This window comes from Lissotriton vulgaris, chromosome 5 (assembly GCF_964263255.1).
Source record: "Lissotriton vulgaris chromosome 5, aLisVul1.2, whole genome shotgun sequence".
NCBI lineage: Eukaryota > Metazoa > Chordata > Amphibia > Caudata > Salamandridae > Lissotriton > Lissotriton vulgaris.
In genome coordinates, this window is record NC_141693.1 from 967,466,767 (window position 1) to 967,483,714 (window position 16,948).

Genomic DNA, 16,948 nt, shown 5'->3' on the forward strand with positions numbered 1-16,948 from the left:
GAGGAAAAGCTGCACTAATTTTGCACCGGACACATTGCTAGCTCCAGAACGCTACCTTCTAGCTCCGCAAGCGGCCACTAGTCGGGCGCCATCTTGCTCCTCCTCAGAAGAGTATCGTCCTCCCCAACAACTTCCAGTGTGAGCTCCGTGACTGTTTGCAAACTTCCCCTCGAACAAGAGTAATGCAAATGCTACTTACCAGTATGCATCTGTTCTTGGCATGTAGGGCTGCTGACATTCATATCTGTGCATAGATCGCCGCCTAGTGTTGGGTCCGGATGATTGCACATTGTTGTCCTGGAAGAGTCTTCGAAGTATCACGAGATAGGTGGCTCCTCCCCTGGACTACAGTGCGCATGGGCATCGCCTCCATCCCCAGATTGTTTTTAGCCATTGGCAGAGATGGAGTGACATATGTAAGTGATGCCCTATGCTAAGAGTATGAAAATATGTGTAAAGAAAAATACTGCAGCTGCTACAGGCGCCGGGGAGGAGGGCGGGCGATATGAATGTCAGCAGCCCTACATGCCAAGAACAGATGCATACTGGTAAGTAGCATTTGCAGTTCGAGGCATGTGGGCTGCTGAATTCATATCTGTGCATAGAATACATAGCGGTCCCTCCATTAGCGGCGGTCGCCCGTGCCAGCTGCAGCCGTTTGAAAAAGCGTTTTGAGAACAGCCTGCCCAACAGCTGCCTGCTGTTTAGAGTGCACATCTACACAGTAATGCTTAGTGAAAGTATGTGTGGTAGACCATGTAGCTGCTCTACAAATATCTTCTAAGGGAATGTTACCTAGGAAAGCCATAGAGGCCCCCATCTTTCTGGTGGAGTGGGCTCTTGGTGGAATTGTGAGAGTGCGTTTAGCTTTAGCGTAACAGATCTGAATGCATTTCACTATCCACCTAGCGATCCCAGCTTTGGAGATAGCATTTCCCTTGTGGTGTGAGGCAAAAGCATTTCCCTTGTGGTGTGAGGCAAAAGCAACAAAGAGTTGCTTGGTCTTACGAAAATCTTTAGTCCTGTCGACGTAGTACATCAAGGCTCTTTTAACATCAAGGGTGTGGAGCATCCGCTCCGCCAGTGACTCTGGGTTTTGAAAAAACACTGGCAACTCAATGGTTTGGTTCATGTGAAATTGAGATACAACCTTGGGTAAGAATTTAGGGTTAGTGCGGAGCACCACCCTGTTGGCGTGTACTTGGAAGAAAGGTTCCTGGATGGTGAGCGCCTGCAACTCGCTAACCCTCCGTAGCGATGTAATTGCTACTAAGAAAGCAACCTTCCAAGTCATAAACTGAAGCTCACAAGAGTGCAGTGGCTCAAAGGGAGGACCCATCAGCCGTGTAAGAACCACATTGAGGTTCCATTCTGGAGCTGGTGGTGTCCGCGGTGGAATGACTCTTTTGAGTCCTTCCAGAAAAGCCTTGATAGCAGGGACCTTAGAGGGATAGGTGTTGCCTATTCTGAAGGTATGCTGCCATCGCAGACAAATGAATGCGGATGGAAGAGTACGCCAAATTACATTGGTACAGATGGAACAGGTAGCAAATAATGTTCTGAATGGAAGCGTCCAGTGGGTCAATATTGTGGTTTACACAGTACATGACAAAACGCTTCCACTTGGCTGCGTAACAAGCTCGAGTAGTGGGCTTCCTTGCTTCCCGAATGATGTCCATACAATCGGGGGGAAGATTGAGATAGCCAAACTCTAGGACTTCAGGAGCCAGATCGCCAGGTTGAGCTGTTGCGGATCTGGGTGCTGAATGTCGCCATGGCTCTGCGTCAGAAGGCTGGGGGTGAGATGAAGCCTTTGATGCGGTACCACGGAGAGTTCCAGAAACGTGGTGTACCATGGTTGGCGAGCCCACGTCGGAGCAACCAGGATGAGAGTCATCGAGTGCTGCCTGAGTTTGCGTGCCACCAGCGGTATCAGAGGTGCTGGGGGAAAAGCGTACGCAAATCTGCCTGACCAGTTCATCCACATCGCATTGCCCTGTGATTGCGGGTGTGGGAACCTGGCGGCGAAGCTTTGGCATTTTGCGTTCTCCTTTGTGGCGAACAGGTCTATCTCTGGATGGCCCCACCTTTGGAAGTACGGTTGGAGTACTGATGGGTGTATCTCCCACTCGTGCATTTGGTGGCTGTGCCTGCTGAGCAGGTCCGCCATCTGGTTGTCTTTGCCCGGGAGATGCTCCGCCATGAGGAAGATGTTCCTCTGAATGGCCCACTTCCACATGCTCTGAGCCAGATGAGACAGCTGCGGAGAGTGTGTGCCTCCCTGCTTCTGGATGTAGTACATGGCCGTCATGTTGTCCGTCCGGATCAACACAACCTTGTTGGACAGATGTACTTTGAATGCCTTTAAAGCCATGAAGATTGCCATCAGTTCCAGAACGTTGATGTGCATCTTCCTCTGCTGTAGTGTCCATAGTCCCTGCACCGTGTAATGGAGTACATGCGCTCCTCATCCCTGGAGAGAAGCGTCCGTCGTCAGGATAATCTGTGGCACAGGCTCCTGGAACGGTCGGCCCTTGCAAAGGTTTTGTGGATTCCACCAATGCAGAGTTGTACGCCCGACCGCTCACCAACACTAGGTCTGTCAGTTGCCCATGAGCCTGAGTCCACTGACGTGCCAAGCACTCCCGAAGCGGACGCATATGTAGTCTCGCGTGCGGGACGATCGAGATGCAGGAGGCCATCATGCCTATCAACTGCATGAACATCTTCGCTGGAAGCGAGTGCTGAGGTCTGAATCGTTGGATCAGAGTCTGGATGCTGGAGATTCTCACTGAATTTGGCTGCGCAGTGGCTGCCAGCGTGTCTATCGTCGCGCCCAGATACTGCCGTACATGGGCGGGCTGGAGATGAGATTTTGGATAGTTCCGCGAGAATCCCAGATCGTGCAGGAGATGAATAGTGCGGGACACGTGGTCTGCGCACTGCTGTTCTGTCCTTGCCTGAATGAGCCAGTCGTCCGGATAAGGATAGACGTGGACGTTTTGGCGTCGCAGAGGCGCCGCCACAGTCGCCAGGCACTTCGTAAAGACTCTTGGCGCTGTGGTGACCCCGAACGGCAGAACCCTGAACTTGTAATGCTGGTCTAGGATTGTGAATCTGAGATACTTCCTGTGTGAAGGATGCAGGGGAATATGAAAGTACGCATCCTTTAGGTCCAGTGGGGCCAGGAAGTCCCCCTGTTGAAGCAGAGGGAGAACCTGCTGTAAAGTGAGCATATGGAACTGCTCCGAGAGAATATACCAGTTGAGGGGCCTGAGGTCCAGGATGGGCCTGAGGGATCCGTCCTTTTTGGGGATCAAAAAGTACAGGGAGTAAACCCCTGTTCCCCTTTCTTGCAGTGGAACGAGCTCGATTGCCCCTTTTTGCAGCATGACTGTGACCTCCTGCTGCAACAAGTGCAAGTGCTCGCCGGACATAGGACGGCTTCTTAGAGGAATGTTTGGTGGAGTGGAAGTAAGTTCCAGACAGTAACCGTACTGGATAAGAGATCTCACCCACCTGTCCGTGGTGATGGATTTCCACACGGGCAGGAACTGCTGGAGTCTCCCCCCGACCGGTGTTGAGTGGTCGGGGGGCAGTGACAAGACGTCACGGCTTGTTGGCGGCGGTGGACCTGGAGCTATTGTTTCCACGTCCCCTGCCCTTGACATTGTTGCCTCTGTAGCCACCTCTACCCTTGTTTGTGTATGAGGTCTGGGTATTGCCTTTATAATACTGGGTGGACTGCGATGCTTGACCCCTGGAGGTGCCTCTGGAATTGGAGCGGCGAAAGGAACCACCCCGAAACTGCTGAGATTGGAGGGCCCCCATAGATTTAGCAGTGTCCGTGTCTTTTTTCATTTTTTCTAGTGTCGCATCCACCTTGGGGCCAAACAGGTGGTCAGGATTAACTGTTTGGTTGAGTAAGGTCGTTTGGATATCTGGTTTAAAGCCTGATATTCGAAGCCATGCAGGTCTTCTCAGCAACACACTAGTGTTGATTGCCCTGGAGGCAGTGTCAGCCACATCTAGCGCACATTTGATGGAAGCGTTAGTGATTAGCTTGCCCTCCTGAATTAACATCTCCCCAGCCTCCTTGTACTGGTCAGGTAAGTGCTGCAACAGTGTCTCTAGGGTGTCATAGTGAGCCCTATCGTAGCGTGCAAGTAGGGCCTGCGTGTTAGAAATACGCCAGATGTTAGCTGCCTGCGCAGCAATCCTTTTCCCTGAGGCCTCGAATATTTTCGACTCTTTGTCCGGGGGAGGAGCGTCACCAGTTGTCTGTGAATTCGCCCTCTTCCGAGCGTTGGATACAACCAAAGAGTCCAGTGGCAAGTGTCCCTTGATGTATGTTGGATCCGAGGGCTCTGCCTTATACTTTTTATCAATTCGAGGATTGATGACACGCGCCCGAGTGGGCTCCTTGAAGACCTCCGGCGCGTGCTTTAGCACTCCTTTGAGCATTGGCAATGTCTTGACCGACTTCTCGGCCACTGAGAAGGTGTCAAACAAAAAGTCCACATCCACAGGATCCGAGTGGAGCTAGACATCATGGTTAGCTGCAGCCCTCTCAATCAAGGCGTTGAAGGCTGCAGAGTCCTCCGTCGGTGAGGTCTTTGCCGCAAAGAGCTGCGGTTCCTGACCCGATTGCGGGTCATCTGGGTCGGCTCCGGTCGACCAAGGTTCATGTTCCTCCTCCGGATCCGAGTACGCCAGATAGTTGTACTCGACCCACTCTTCATCGTCCCCTTCCCCCGCGTTAGAACGCGTTGGAGAACGTTCCACATGTCTGGGAGACGAAGGCTCCATAGGGGCCGAAGCGCCCGTCGAGTCCTTGTTCTTAAGAGGAATCCGAAAATGTTCTAGCACTGGCTCCGTGGTGATTTTCCGTTTGAGGAGGGACAATTTCCCAGTATTGGCGTCGATGATGACCTCTCGGCGCTCTTCCTCCGCGAGTGGCTGGAGCCGAAGCTTCAACACCACCAACGCTGCTTTGGACGTCGACGTCTCCTTAGAGGGCACGTCCGCCCCTTGCTTCGGAGCGAAGGCGTTCGGCGCCGACTTTGGCGGCAGGGTGTAGCGAATAGGCGTTTGCGCCTTCGCCGGCTTAGACGCGGGCTTCGGCTTCACTCCCTCTGGTTCGGGAACCTCAGCGTTTCGAATCCGTTGGAGGGATTCAACGACCTTCTTCATTAAGGCCGGAGAGGGCTTGACTGTCTCGAGCGATTTCCCTGAGTCGGGAGTCGAGTCTGCCGGGGGCAGCGTCTTCAGAGTCGACACCTTGCCATCCTTGGCCCCGACGGTCGGAGCCGGCACAGCCGGAGCCTTGGAATCGCTTTGGCGCTTCTTTGGAGCCTTCTTTGGGTCGTCGACCTCGACCATCTTTGGCGCCGACGCAGCCGCGTCGGCCCCCTTAGTCTTAGGCGTCGACCCCGAGGCCTTGGGGTCGGCCATTTTGGCGTGGACTTTCAAGTCGGCCATTTTGACTTTTTTAGTTGTTGACGCCTCTGGAGCCTTCTGCCCCACCAGTGGAGCTTTCACTTTCGGTTTCGAAACCGATGGTGTAGATCCCGCTGGCTTCACTTTCGTTTTCTTCAACGGGAGTGGCTCCTCAGAAATGTCCGCGGACGGGCCGAGAGGCGGGGCAGTTGGACTATTAGCAAGGTCTTGGGTAAGGCCCGAAGGCGATCCCTCGACCTGGGCCGTATGTTGGGGAGTATCCCCTGAGGCAGTCTGGGGGTGCTCTTCCTCCGAGCTATCCCCCACGGTGGCAATGGCCCTATCGTCGTCCCCTACCTCGTCGCCGGCTTCATCAAACTCCTCATCTTCTGCGTCGTAGTCCTCTCCCTCCGACGCAGGGCTAGAGTTCGAAACTTGAAAGACATTCTCGTTGTCTTCAAATGCTTCAAAGATGTTGTCCGGCGGGGGCGCAGACAACTGGGCCTGGAGTCGAGCGGCCCGACGATGCTTCAGGGTCTTCTTGCACCGGAACTTTGAGCAGGCCATGCACCTGGCCTCGTCATGGTCCGGTGATAAGCACTTGTTGCACACAGGGTGCACGTCGAGGTGTGAATACTTGGAGGTGCACACCGGGCACCTCTTGAATGGAGTCCGTTCCATGTTCAGGAACTCTGAGCGTCGAGTAGGCCCGTCCGCGCTGAGAGCACGCGGAGGGGCAGAGAGTGTTCGGAGCTGAGAATAAGATAACCCGAACGAAACAATACCGACGCCCAGCCTAAAGACCTTTTGGTCTCAAGTAGAAAAGTAAAACTACTATCGGTTCCGACAGAGGGAACCGAAGCACATCCGAACCCAATGGCGGAAAAAAACAATCTGGGATGGAGGCGATGCCCATGCGCACTGTAGTCCAGGGGAGGAGCCACCTATCTCGTGATACTTCGAAGACTCTTCCAGGACAACAATGTGCAATATCCGGACCCAACACTAGGCGGCGATCTATGCACAGATATGAATTCAGCAGCCCACATGCCTCGAACCAGCAGAGCGTCGGGCCACCAGTAGCTTTTGGGACACACACTGCACAGCCTTCGGGTTCATGGCCCTGCACTCTGAGCACGACTTTGCGTTGCGCGATATTCCAGACACCAAAGGCACATGAGGTGCAGATCCACCACGGTCATTATCCTGTGACGGGAACTGCTGAGTTTGAAGCCGGTCCTTCACTGGGACATCCGACACCAACAAAAAGTTTTTTTCAAAAAGTGAGTAAAGAAACTGGCATGGGGTAGGTCTCTCCGGAGCAGCACTGGGCTGGCACATTAAAAGACCAGACATCAGTGCGCATGGGCGGCGGCATCTATTTAGATTCCGGCAAACATCATCCCGGCGCTCAATGTGCTGATGACGGCTGGGGAGCAGACATACACCACCTAGGATACTGCTGAAAAAAATTCTGGCGCCAGACAGACGCCTGTAATGACAGTGAACTACCACATCATGCTTTAGTAATACATTTATGAAAAGTACATTTTTAAACATTAACTGGGAATCATTATCGCTCCTGCCCAGATTAAATGCTATTAGTGAGCCATGAGGTAAGCCAGGGACAATTTGTACCCTATATATGGGTTTAATTCTGGTTATACATGGAGCAAACATTAAGTCTAGTAAAAAGATTTGTACAGCAGAAATGGTAAACTTTCATATTGGACTGTGCTCTCATGTGCTAAAGAAAAAGGCAGCTCCATAGGACAAAATATTTGCATAAGATCAAACAATTTGAGACCAGATCATGTACATAAGTTAGGTAAAGTTGATTAATCAAGTTACCAGACTTGCAGGTCCAGTAACATTTTTATGATGTTGAGCCTTGCAAGCCGGTTACTTTAAACAGTAAAAACAATTCAAATTGTCTCACCTTTATCGGTGGAAGAAACCGGCTCCATAGATCCTTTGAGTGGCCTCCCTCTTCTCTTCGGTGGAGAGTCAATTTTACCAGATAACAAAATGGAATTCGACTCAGTTAGTGAAGTCCCAACATCCTCAGTTTCAACAGAAAGTGATTTGTTGTTTGTAGGACTAGTTTCAAGCTTTCTTCTCAATCGTCCAGGAGTTTTTTCATTTTTATCTTCCACCTTCAAGGTTCGTTGCAGTCCCTTTTCAGGGTTCTTTCTAATGCTCAACATCTTGGACTGGGGATGCAGCAACAATTCAGGTTCTGAAATTAAATTTCATTTGTGAGTACTAGAAAGGTTTTTCATAAACGAACTGAAAAGTCACACTAACTGAAACACAGCAGTCTAATGCTGCTTGAATATTGGTGTGCAATCTATTCTTAAACAGTACAAACAATTCTTAATTAGGGCAACTGAAAAAAAATAGATTCAGAAAATCTATAATATATATATATATATATATATATATATCTATATATCTATATCTATATATATGCACATATATGTAAAAAAATTACCTTCTGTGGTTTCCTGAACAGTGGAACTTCCCGTTTGGTCCTTTGTGGATTTATTCTATATAACAAAAAACACAGGTTAGCCAAAAGCAAAAAAGTAATTTCAAAGTGCTAAAAATGATTTACGCAAATTAAAATCATGCTACAGGTAGAGATCTAAATACCTGCCTCTTCTTAAACCAACCTGGGATTAAGTGATTGGTTGAAGAGCAAGGACAGAGGGACAGTCAAAGCTAGCTAGTAAGTAAATCAGTTTTAAACTCAGATTGCTGCAATGAGCATCTTGTTCACCCCAAGCTTCCAATAAATGCTTGGTGGTGGGGAGGGTACTACAGTCAAAACATGCTGCAAGTTATATTTTGTTAACTTGTCAGAAGCACTGTAGTTTCTCTTGAAAACAAAAGTACTCCTTGCTCACTAGCGAGTTTTAAAGGTCCCTCAAAATCTGTAGTCACTAAGATTAGACTTGCACAACTAGAACACAGCTTTCGGATCATCATTAACTTATATACACAGTAAACAGGGCAGCAAATATTTACGGGATGCCACTGGAAAGAAAACAGACTCACTAAAGATGCTACACCCTCACAAAAAGGCAAAGAATCTCAGATACAAGAAAGCAAGACATACTGGGATTCTAAAGACTCAACCCCCTAACAATCAAAAGCAGTTACAAAGGTAGGGGGAAAAGATACAGGATGTCAGGACCCTGTAATGTATCCTGTATGGCCAGACTTACTAATGGCAATGTCCCTATGTCAATCAGTAGATTTGTCAAGCACTTCATGTCGCATGCGAGGGTATCTAGGCACTGGCAGGGTCCAGTTGATTAGCCAAATAGCAGGTCGCGATTAGCAAAGTCAACTAATTACCGTTTGGAAACACACTGGTCCACAACGTCACTGTGATTGCTATACTTCTAAGGCAATCTGTTAAAGTGTACCAGATGAAGCAGGTCCTCCATTTATCGAAATCTGACGGCTGACAAATATTAGCAATTTGAGGAAGCCAACAAGTAACATAACATGCATTCACTGTGGCTGGTTTTCCCCAGTTCCAGACCAATGTAAGTGCACTACTGCTGTAAAGTTGAGACAAGTGTAGGAAAAAGAAAAGATATATACTTCAGGAATCTGCTAAAAAAGATTCTTCAGGGCACCTGATTGAATAGCCTGGCTGCTGAAGAGTAACAAGTTACACTGAATATATAAGTGATGTAACTATATCTTTTGTCCACTAGACCAGAAATCAAAGATGTTTCAGTGGAGCAGGGAGAACAGTACAAAAGATTACCTGCGAAGCAATAAGCAAACAAATCTGTCGCACAGGCCCGAGGAGCAATTAATTTAACGGTAACTTCAGGTTTCCAGTAAAGAGCTTACTTGAGGGAAACTTGCTATTCTTCCATGTGCGCGTGGGTGTGTGGGTGTCATTGGGGGGAGGGGGGGGGGGGGGAGTAGTACAGGTACCAGAGAACACCATTTTGTTAAACAGGTAAAAAATGCCCCGGAATTCAGTCTAAAAACTTTGCACAACGCAATATAGAATCTTTAAGTACACTGCATCTCTTGCACCCACTTCTAGCTGTTCAGTGCTGCATGCAGCATTACAGAATCCACTTTTGGGTGACCAAGCAAAGTTAAGAGGGCAAACTTGTGTACACTACGGATACTCTCCAATGCAGAAGAAAAAAATAATCAGTTCAGGTAGATGAAATGGTACAGCAATTTTATCACTAAACTAGATTTTACCTTGCTTTCCTTGGGTGTATCAAACAACTCTTTCATGCCGCTGTAGTTCAATTCTGAATCTGAGAGCGTAGGTTTAATCCGTGTGCTCGCTCTTAACAATGGAACCACTCTTTCTTTCGGGGTCTTTAAAAGTCTTGATATTCCTCTGAGATCTTCTAAAGGAGAAGACTTCTGTTTTGGCGAGGCCATTAACCTCTTTATTCCAATTAGATCCTCAACTGGCTGAGTTTTATTTTTGGGAGTTTTCATAATGCGGCTTATACCAATCATGTCTTCAACTGGTTGAACCTTTTGCCGGAGTCTGTTTTTGGCATATGTGCTATATTCTTCGGGAGTCCTCATCAATCGTCGGATCCCCAAATTGGACTCAATAAGCTTCCCTTTTTGCTTGGGAGTTTTCATAATGCGGCTTACTCCAGCCATATCCAATACTTCTTGTCCTTTTTCCTTGGGGGTCTTCATAAGACGCTTAATCCCTACTAGATTAAAGTCACTTTTCTCTGATCTACTTTTAGCTGCAGCAGCTAGTTCATCTACAACAGACTGTCTCTTTGGCCTCGGAGTTCTCAGTAATCGTTTTAACGCAACTGAATCCAGCACAGATGTTGCTTTCTCCCTTGGAGTTTTCATTAACCTCCGAAGACCAACAAAGTCATTTAATACCGTAGATTCGGTAACGTCTACTTTTGAACTACGACTTCTAGAAGACTCTGGTGTTTTGTAACTCTCCTTCCCTCTTTCCAAATTTGCTGCCTTTGGTGACTTTCCTTTAGACATCCTCTGCGACTTGGTTTGGCTGCTACTTTGAGTCTCATTACCTCTCAAGAACCTAGAAACGGCATCTTCACTATATTGTGTGTGCTTCTTTGTAAATGGCGTGGTACTCAAAGGTGAAACAATCATCTCTCCTGTAAAAAAAATATAAGTATAAGACCCATTAATGCATAACAGGACCAAAAAAAACGGAATCTGAAAATTCTGACAGAAGTTCTTTATTTATTTCTTTTGATGTAGCTACCACTAAGGAGATGCCTGAATGAGAATCCCCCATCTGACTATAGTCAAACAATAGGAAAGTGGGACGACATCTTCTGAATTTAGGTAACTCAGAAGGAGTGCCCCCTTTTGATTACTTTAGTGGGCACAAGGACTTTCAGAGACTACTTAAATACACACATACTTGCCCACTGTTTAGTAGAGGTTCATTTTTGACTCAAGTGTAACTATTAGAATTTTTAATTTACTTTCATATCCTGTAAAGAGGTGCAGGAGCAGCATTGGCTAGTGCCAAGATCAGGCTACTGAGCTTTGAGCAACTCCCGAATTATAGACATGCCCTCATTCACTGAATGGATATGCCTCAGTTCATTCAATACTATTTATGGGCCACATGGCGCAAACAAAAATATGAAAACCAACCAGACTCCTCAGGTGTGAGCATTACAGACAATTCCTCTGCTGCAGCTTTTGCAGGTGTAAACGAACGTGAAGCTTTATTTTCTCCCTTAGGAGTTGTGAACATCTCAGTCAATCCTTGAAAAAAAAAAAAAGTCAAAATGGAGCAATTTATTTATGGTTTAGATTGAAAAGATAGCTTTGCATATGTATAGAATGGCCGCAGTCAAGATAAAACAAATCTTACGGAAGCATTTTCTGTACTAAGTTCTTCATCCTATAACTATAAGGATTCAACATCTTAACTACGGAAAATGAACCTTTCCACCCACAAGGAAAATGTTTTGGAAGGGAACTGAAAGTACATACTAAATGCTTAACCTGGACATAGAAGCCTTCATGAAGTAGACCTTAAAACCAACTAAAGCATGTTCACTGTTGTACCTGGAAGCTACACAGCCCACACATTACGCCCAGGGTCTGGGATCTTTCCATGGAAAAAAGCATCCCTTACACCGGCAAGTCAGTCAGCAATTCTCTGGGATACCTTTAAAAGCTCATGCCTTTCGGCCAATTTACTACCGGAGCCATACAGTCTAGGTTGAGTACATAGCCACCCTTACTGGCAGATGTTGGACTTCTCCTTTCAAAACACACCTGATGAAAGTTACTGAAAAATGGGAAGCTTCCCATATATGGGGCTGAAGCTACTTTGAGCTAAAAGTACCTTAATCAAGCTGCAACTTAAAAAGATCAATTAAACATCTATTAACCAGGAACAAGCATTAGACCCAAAGTTCTCACCTGTAAAGCTTTCATTAACATCCACTCTTTGTATTGAAGAATAATTCCTAACAACTCGCGGAGTGCGTCCTGCAAGTGGTATGGTGCGTGAATGAGCTCTTCCAATAACTATTGTAGCTGGAGAATCTGCATGGCCTGTGCTGACATGGCCCTTGACTTTACGTGCCGGGGTCTGTTTAAAGGGTTAATGAACAAATCGTTAGTTGCTGGCAATACTGATAAATGACAAAATCAAAAATATCAGTGTCTTGTATCCAGAGTTCACACACCTTTCATAAACCGGTACGCTTAATAAAACTTGTCAGACTGAGAAACACCCATGAAAGAAACAAAATGTAATAGGACCACACATTTAATACAGCAAGCTGTTTAATTGCCATTTATCTCACTGCAAAAGGCAAAAGATAGATGCGCACTCAACTTGTACCCTTAATCCTTCATGCTAAATAGACTTTCAAGCAACACTGGTGAAAGATTAAATTGTTGCATATAAATACATCGGCACCTAGCAGCTAGGGCCTCAGGCTAGTCTCTGGGCCACATGCTCCTCTTGAAGGAGTGGCACGAGTAGGGGAGTGAAAAAAAGTTTAATATCGTGAAAAGGCAATCGAATTAAGGAGAGATCGGTGATCAGAGTCACACTTCTGGGGAGGAGGATGGGCTCACTTGACAAACAGATACTTACAGGGCAGGTAACCTTTCCAGTTTGTACTAGGTGTTGCTGTAGATACACATTCTAGGCATAGACTAATGCAGCACCCGCCCATAAGCAGGGACTAGCCTGGGATGATGTCTGGAATAAGGTTGTTCGGACAGTCTGGCCACAACCGTGGCTTTGGGGGGCTGAGAGTAGAACGGGGGGGGGGGCTCTGGTCAATCCTGATGTGGTCTCACTTGGGGGAGTGAGGGGGCATAGATCTGACCTTCAGGAGCATAGGTACTTCTTCCTGGGAAGTTGCTGGTGCCGTCTGGGGAGCAGCAACTCAGTGAACCAGACTTTGCTGCTTCGGTGACTACGGACTGCTTGGGAGTAGCTCCTCTAAACACACGAGCATTTATTGTTATCTTGGTCTCAGTGAACAAAACAGTTTGCATGGACTCTTTACAAAAGTCCTTGTTTTGGTCCACTAACGAGCCAGATTCCTATATACCTTGAACTTGGGCTCCTACCTTGAAGGTGGATGCCAAGTTCAACCCTTTCAACCAGAGATCCAGATAATTGTTGACTAGGTAGCTCCTAATACCTAGACCCAAATCATTGGTTCCTTGGCTTGACTGGGTACTGAAGGAGTTTTGCTAAGGGGTATGGCACCATTGAAGCATCCCTCTCAGAATGGATCTCCATGAAGATGCCAAAGAAGGTTAACTGGACAGTGAGCAGCCAAAAGGCTTTTGAAGCTTTTTTAGGAAGCTATGTGCTCAGCACTCATTCTCAAAGCTCCAGATTGTTCTTAGCAAATCACAGTGCAGACTGTTGCCGCTTAACATGAATTGGAGCGGTCCTATCCCAGACTAACGAGGATTGTCATGACCAGCATCTTGCTTTTATTTGCAGGGTACTCCCCAGAGAGCAGCGTTGAGCCACTGGGAGGGACACCTTCTGGTCCCTGAAGAAAGACAATACTTGTTTGGTACTCACTTCCTTGTTCAAACAGACAACATGCCTCTCAGATGGCTGATGCAAATGAAAGGCGAGAACCCTAAAGTGCTATTGCAGGCTGTGTGGCATGGTGCAGACGCAAGTAGACACGTCAGGTCACACTTGCTGTGTCTGAAGGCATGGCACACAGTAAGTAATGTCACCCCTATGGCAGGTTGCAGTACATTACATGTGAGGACATTTGCATGCGCAGATATGACCCTGTGAAGCAGATGTTGATTCTTGGACATTGCCAGTGAAAAGGGAAGCCATCCGATTATATGTACTGGGCACTGGCGATTAAGAGTTCCACAGCTATAGCTTAACTGAAACCAGAGATGCCTGGTATCTAACATTTTGTACTAATAAAAACACACCGATTCCAGCTACGGATTTAGTGATGCATGCACCCAGAGGGTACCCCTTGAAAACCGAACAACCTCTAGTGTGCTGGCTGACTCGTGTAGATCAGCCTGCCACCACAGCGTAAAGCCCAAGCTGTAGGAGGGCGGAAACAATGCCTAGTCTGGCCGGATATGTTGTCACCTCCTCCAAGCAAGATGGCTAAATCAGCATATCAAGGTAGGAGGCTTCAAGAGCCTCTGCCGCCTTGAATATGCAACCCTGGCTTCCCCCAAACCTGGGAGATACCTCTCCTTGCCCCGAGACCCATTTGGCACCAGGACAGGTAGGAAATTTGTATGCGAAGTAGGTGTGGAGCCCACCCAGGTCAGTCACACCCCCAAGGTGAGCAGCCCCAATGTCAGACTAGGAAAATTGCCTTTTTGGTGATGTAAGAAATTAGGAAACTAGTTAATGGTTATGCTCACTTCCCATATGAAGTGATCATATAGGGGGTGGGGGGTGTAGTGACCCCCATGGGTATTTAGCCCATTTACTACCCTCTACGTTTAGTATTTAGTGCAAATCCAGAACTTTAGATACACCAGCTACAAAGATGAAGGACACTGAAGAGCCGATACCCACAAGAGCAGAAGACTGCTTTGGACTTTTGGCAACAAACTCTGCTGCCGCACAGAAACTCAACATTTGCAAAGATCTGACTTATCTTGCAGCTGTGCATCCTGCACAAGCCCTGGAGGGCTGTCAGCACTTAGTCAAGCAGCCAGCATCTCCTTTCGAGTGGAGGAGCTATTCACCTGCAGTAACTGTCCGCAATGTCTGGTTTAAAGAAACTGGCTGGGTTAAAACTGGAATGGCAAAAAAAAGGACAAATTTAGGCACAAATCTTTGTAATGGGGTGAATGTTTGACATTGTTCACCATTCTGTGCATCAACTTTTCTTTTTGCACTTGTCAACCCAAGTAGGACGGGTATGCCCCGACATGGGTCCCATGCTCTCCATGCCACTGGAGTCAAGCCAGCCTGGCTGAGGGGCAAAACCACGAAACCGGTCCTAGGAAGGAGTATTTTCTGTCCTGTAACTCCAGTTCTGTAGTAGGGGTATCTCTGTTATAGTCATAATCTAGTGAATAGTCCCGCCCATGTGCACGGACCCCAGTGCAATCAAAAATAATCTCTCAAGTTGTCAAAACGTGCAGAACTGCAGACACTTAAGAGAGAATTTAAAGACCGATAATGCAGCCTATATCCACAGGCTACACGGTCCAGTATTTCAACTAGAAATTCCACCAAAATCCACAAACAGCACAGCCTGTCCAGGGTTTTCTACAGCAAAACCCTCTGGAATTATAGAGAGGAAGAAGTGGACAGACGAGCCCCATAGGCTGCCATTATGTGGCTCAAAACAGGATACTGTGCCTTTAAGAGAACTTTCCAGAAGCCTCAGTATCCCAGAATGCAGTGCAGGTCCCTTTTACTTTCAGTTCTTTTTTCCGGCTCCTGCTAGCAGGACCCTGGAGCATTAGCTCTTTTTTGAGTTTTTTTCTATACAATTTTTGTGATCATTTTGGATTTTTGTAGCTTCACTCTACGTCTTTGGCCTTTATCTACATTCTGCTGTGTTTTTTTTTGGCAGAATTTCTGCAATCTTCTTGTCTTTATACTATTTCTAGTCTGACAAGTACTTTGTCTGCAGCTGGACTAAAGACCAAAGCTGAAGCTCACAGGGTTTGTATTCTGTGCTTGCCTGTGTCTTTTGACACCTGTCTCCTCTGTAAGCTCCCAGGTTTGGAACAGAGGAGTTTGAAGGCATCTTTAGACTCTAGGTAAGGAGAAGTTAGGTCCTCTACCGAGTCCCATGCTATGATCTCTGGGGTTCTCCCCAGTAAGGGCACATCTGAGCTATGACGCGGTTCCGATCAGCGTCGAGGCCGTCGCGGGGTGCCTTCGACGTCGCGGGGTGCCTTCGACGTCGCGGGGTTATAGGTCTTTTGAACACTGCTCAAATGTTCAGATCCTGGGTGGAACTGAACCAGGTGGTGGTTGAAAAACATGACTGGTGTCTTAAGATTAATATTGGTCTTGCTATAGGATCTGACATTACCTCTGACACAAACAAAAACTGTAGTCTCACTTTTCAGGAATAGTCAAAAGGTTTATGTTGGGAGATTTAAGAATTAAATCTGGGTGTCTGCACAAAAAAACAGCAGTTGTTGAAGGCTTCCACATGAACATAGGATTGTACAGCTAACATCTCCATGCACACCAAGAATGTCATCTCATTGCAATAACACTAGCAAACATACCCCACTTTAACCTACGAGTAAATTTGGCCTTATAATAGGATAGCACAGGTTAGCACTTTTCAACCTAAAAAAATATTTTCGTATAAAACATCTATCAAGTGTTTGCTCCCACAATGGAGTCTATCTAGGCCAGGCTAGTACACTGGCAGCCAAGAAGCAGTGCCTTTGAGGAGGAATGCAGAATCAGTGGATAAGGCTCACATCCAAATAATTAAAATGTTCCAATGTCAGACCACCACTGGGTCCATTAATAATCTATACTGTTTAGTTAGCCTCATCGCTGCTGCGCATATTTTTGCGCTACGCTGCTTTTTTCGTGATGAGCTCAGCTCGTCATCCGCACACGCCCCCCCGTGGCTGATGACGAGCGGAGCTCGTCATCAGCATCGAAGGGGTTAAAGTTAAAGTCAGATCTGCAGAGCCAAACTTATTGGCTCTGCAGATCTGAGTTTGCTGCCCATTTGCCTCAATTACCTATCATTTCAAAATAATTGCCCTTTAAAAACGTTGATAACTTTTCATAAAGTAATACTTTGAATATTTCAAAGCAACTGCAAAGTAAAGCATGTGTTTAATTAGGAGGGCAGTATTCTGGGATACCAGATAGGAGAGAAATATTCAGTGTTTTGGATATTAAGATCCTTCATAGAGAATAACGTATTGCAAGCAATTGTTATTCAGCTTCCTGGACAACCAAATGATTAACACAGCAGTGTTAAACTCTAGAAACACTTGAAGCGGTGTATGTCTGAGGACTTCC

General features: G+C 46.9%; 1 protein-coding gene across 7 annotated transcripts in view; it reads right to left on the minus strand.

Moving 5' to 3' along the window:
- The window catches only part of LOC147711836 (uncharacterized), a 106,126-nt gene that overhangs the window by 51,465 nt on the left and 37,713 nt on the right, over positions 1-16,948 (minus strand). For all 7 annotated transcript variants that reach the window (XM_086922559.1, XM_086922560.1, XM_086922558.1 and 4 more), the window contains 5 exons: positions 11,881-12,052; positions 11,101-11,214; positions 9,682-10,589; positions 7,934-7,988; positions 7,379-7,678 (listed from right to left, as the gene is read on the minus strand). In XM_086922559.1, the coding sequence (XP_086778685.1) occupies positions 7,379-7,678; positions 7,934-7,988; positions 9,682-10,589; positions 11,101-11,214; positions 11,881-12,052 (1,549 nt within the window). The remainder of the gene's footprint in view (positions 1-7,378; positions 7,679-7,933; positions 7,989-9,681; positions 10,590-11,100; positions 11,215-11,880; positions 12,053-16,948) is intronic.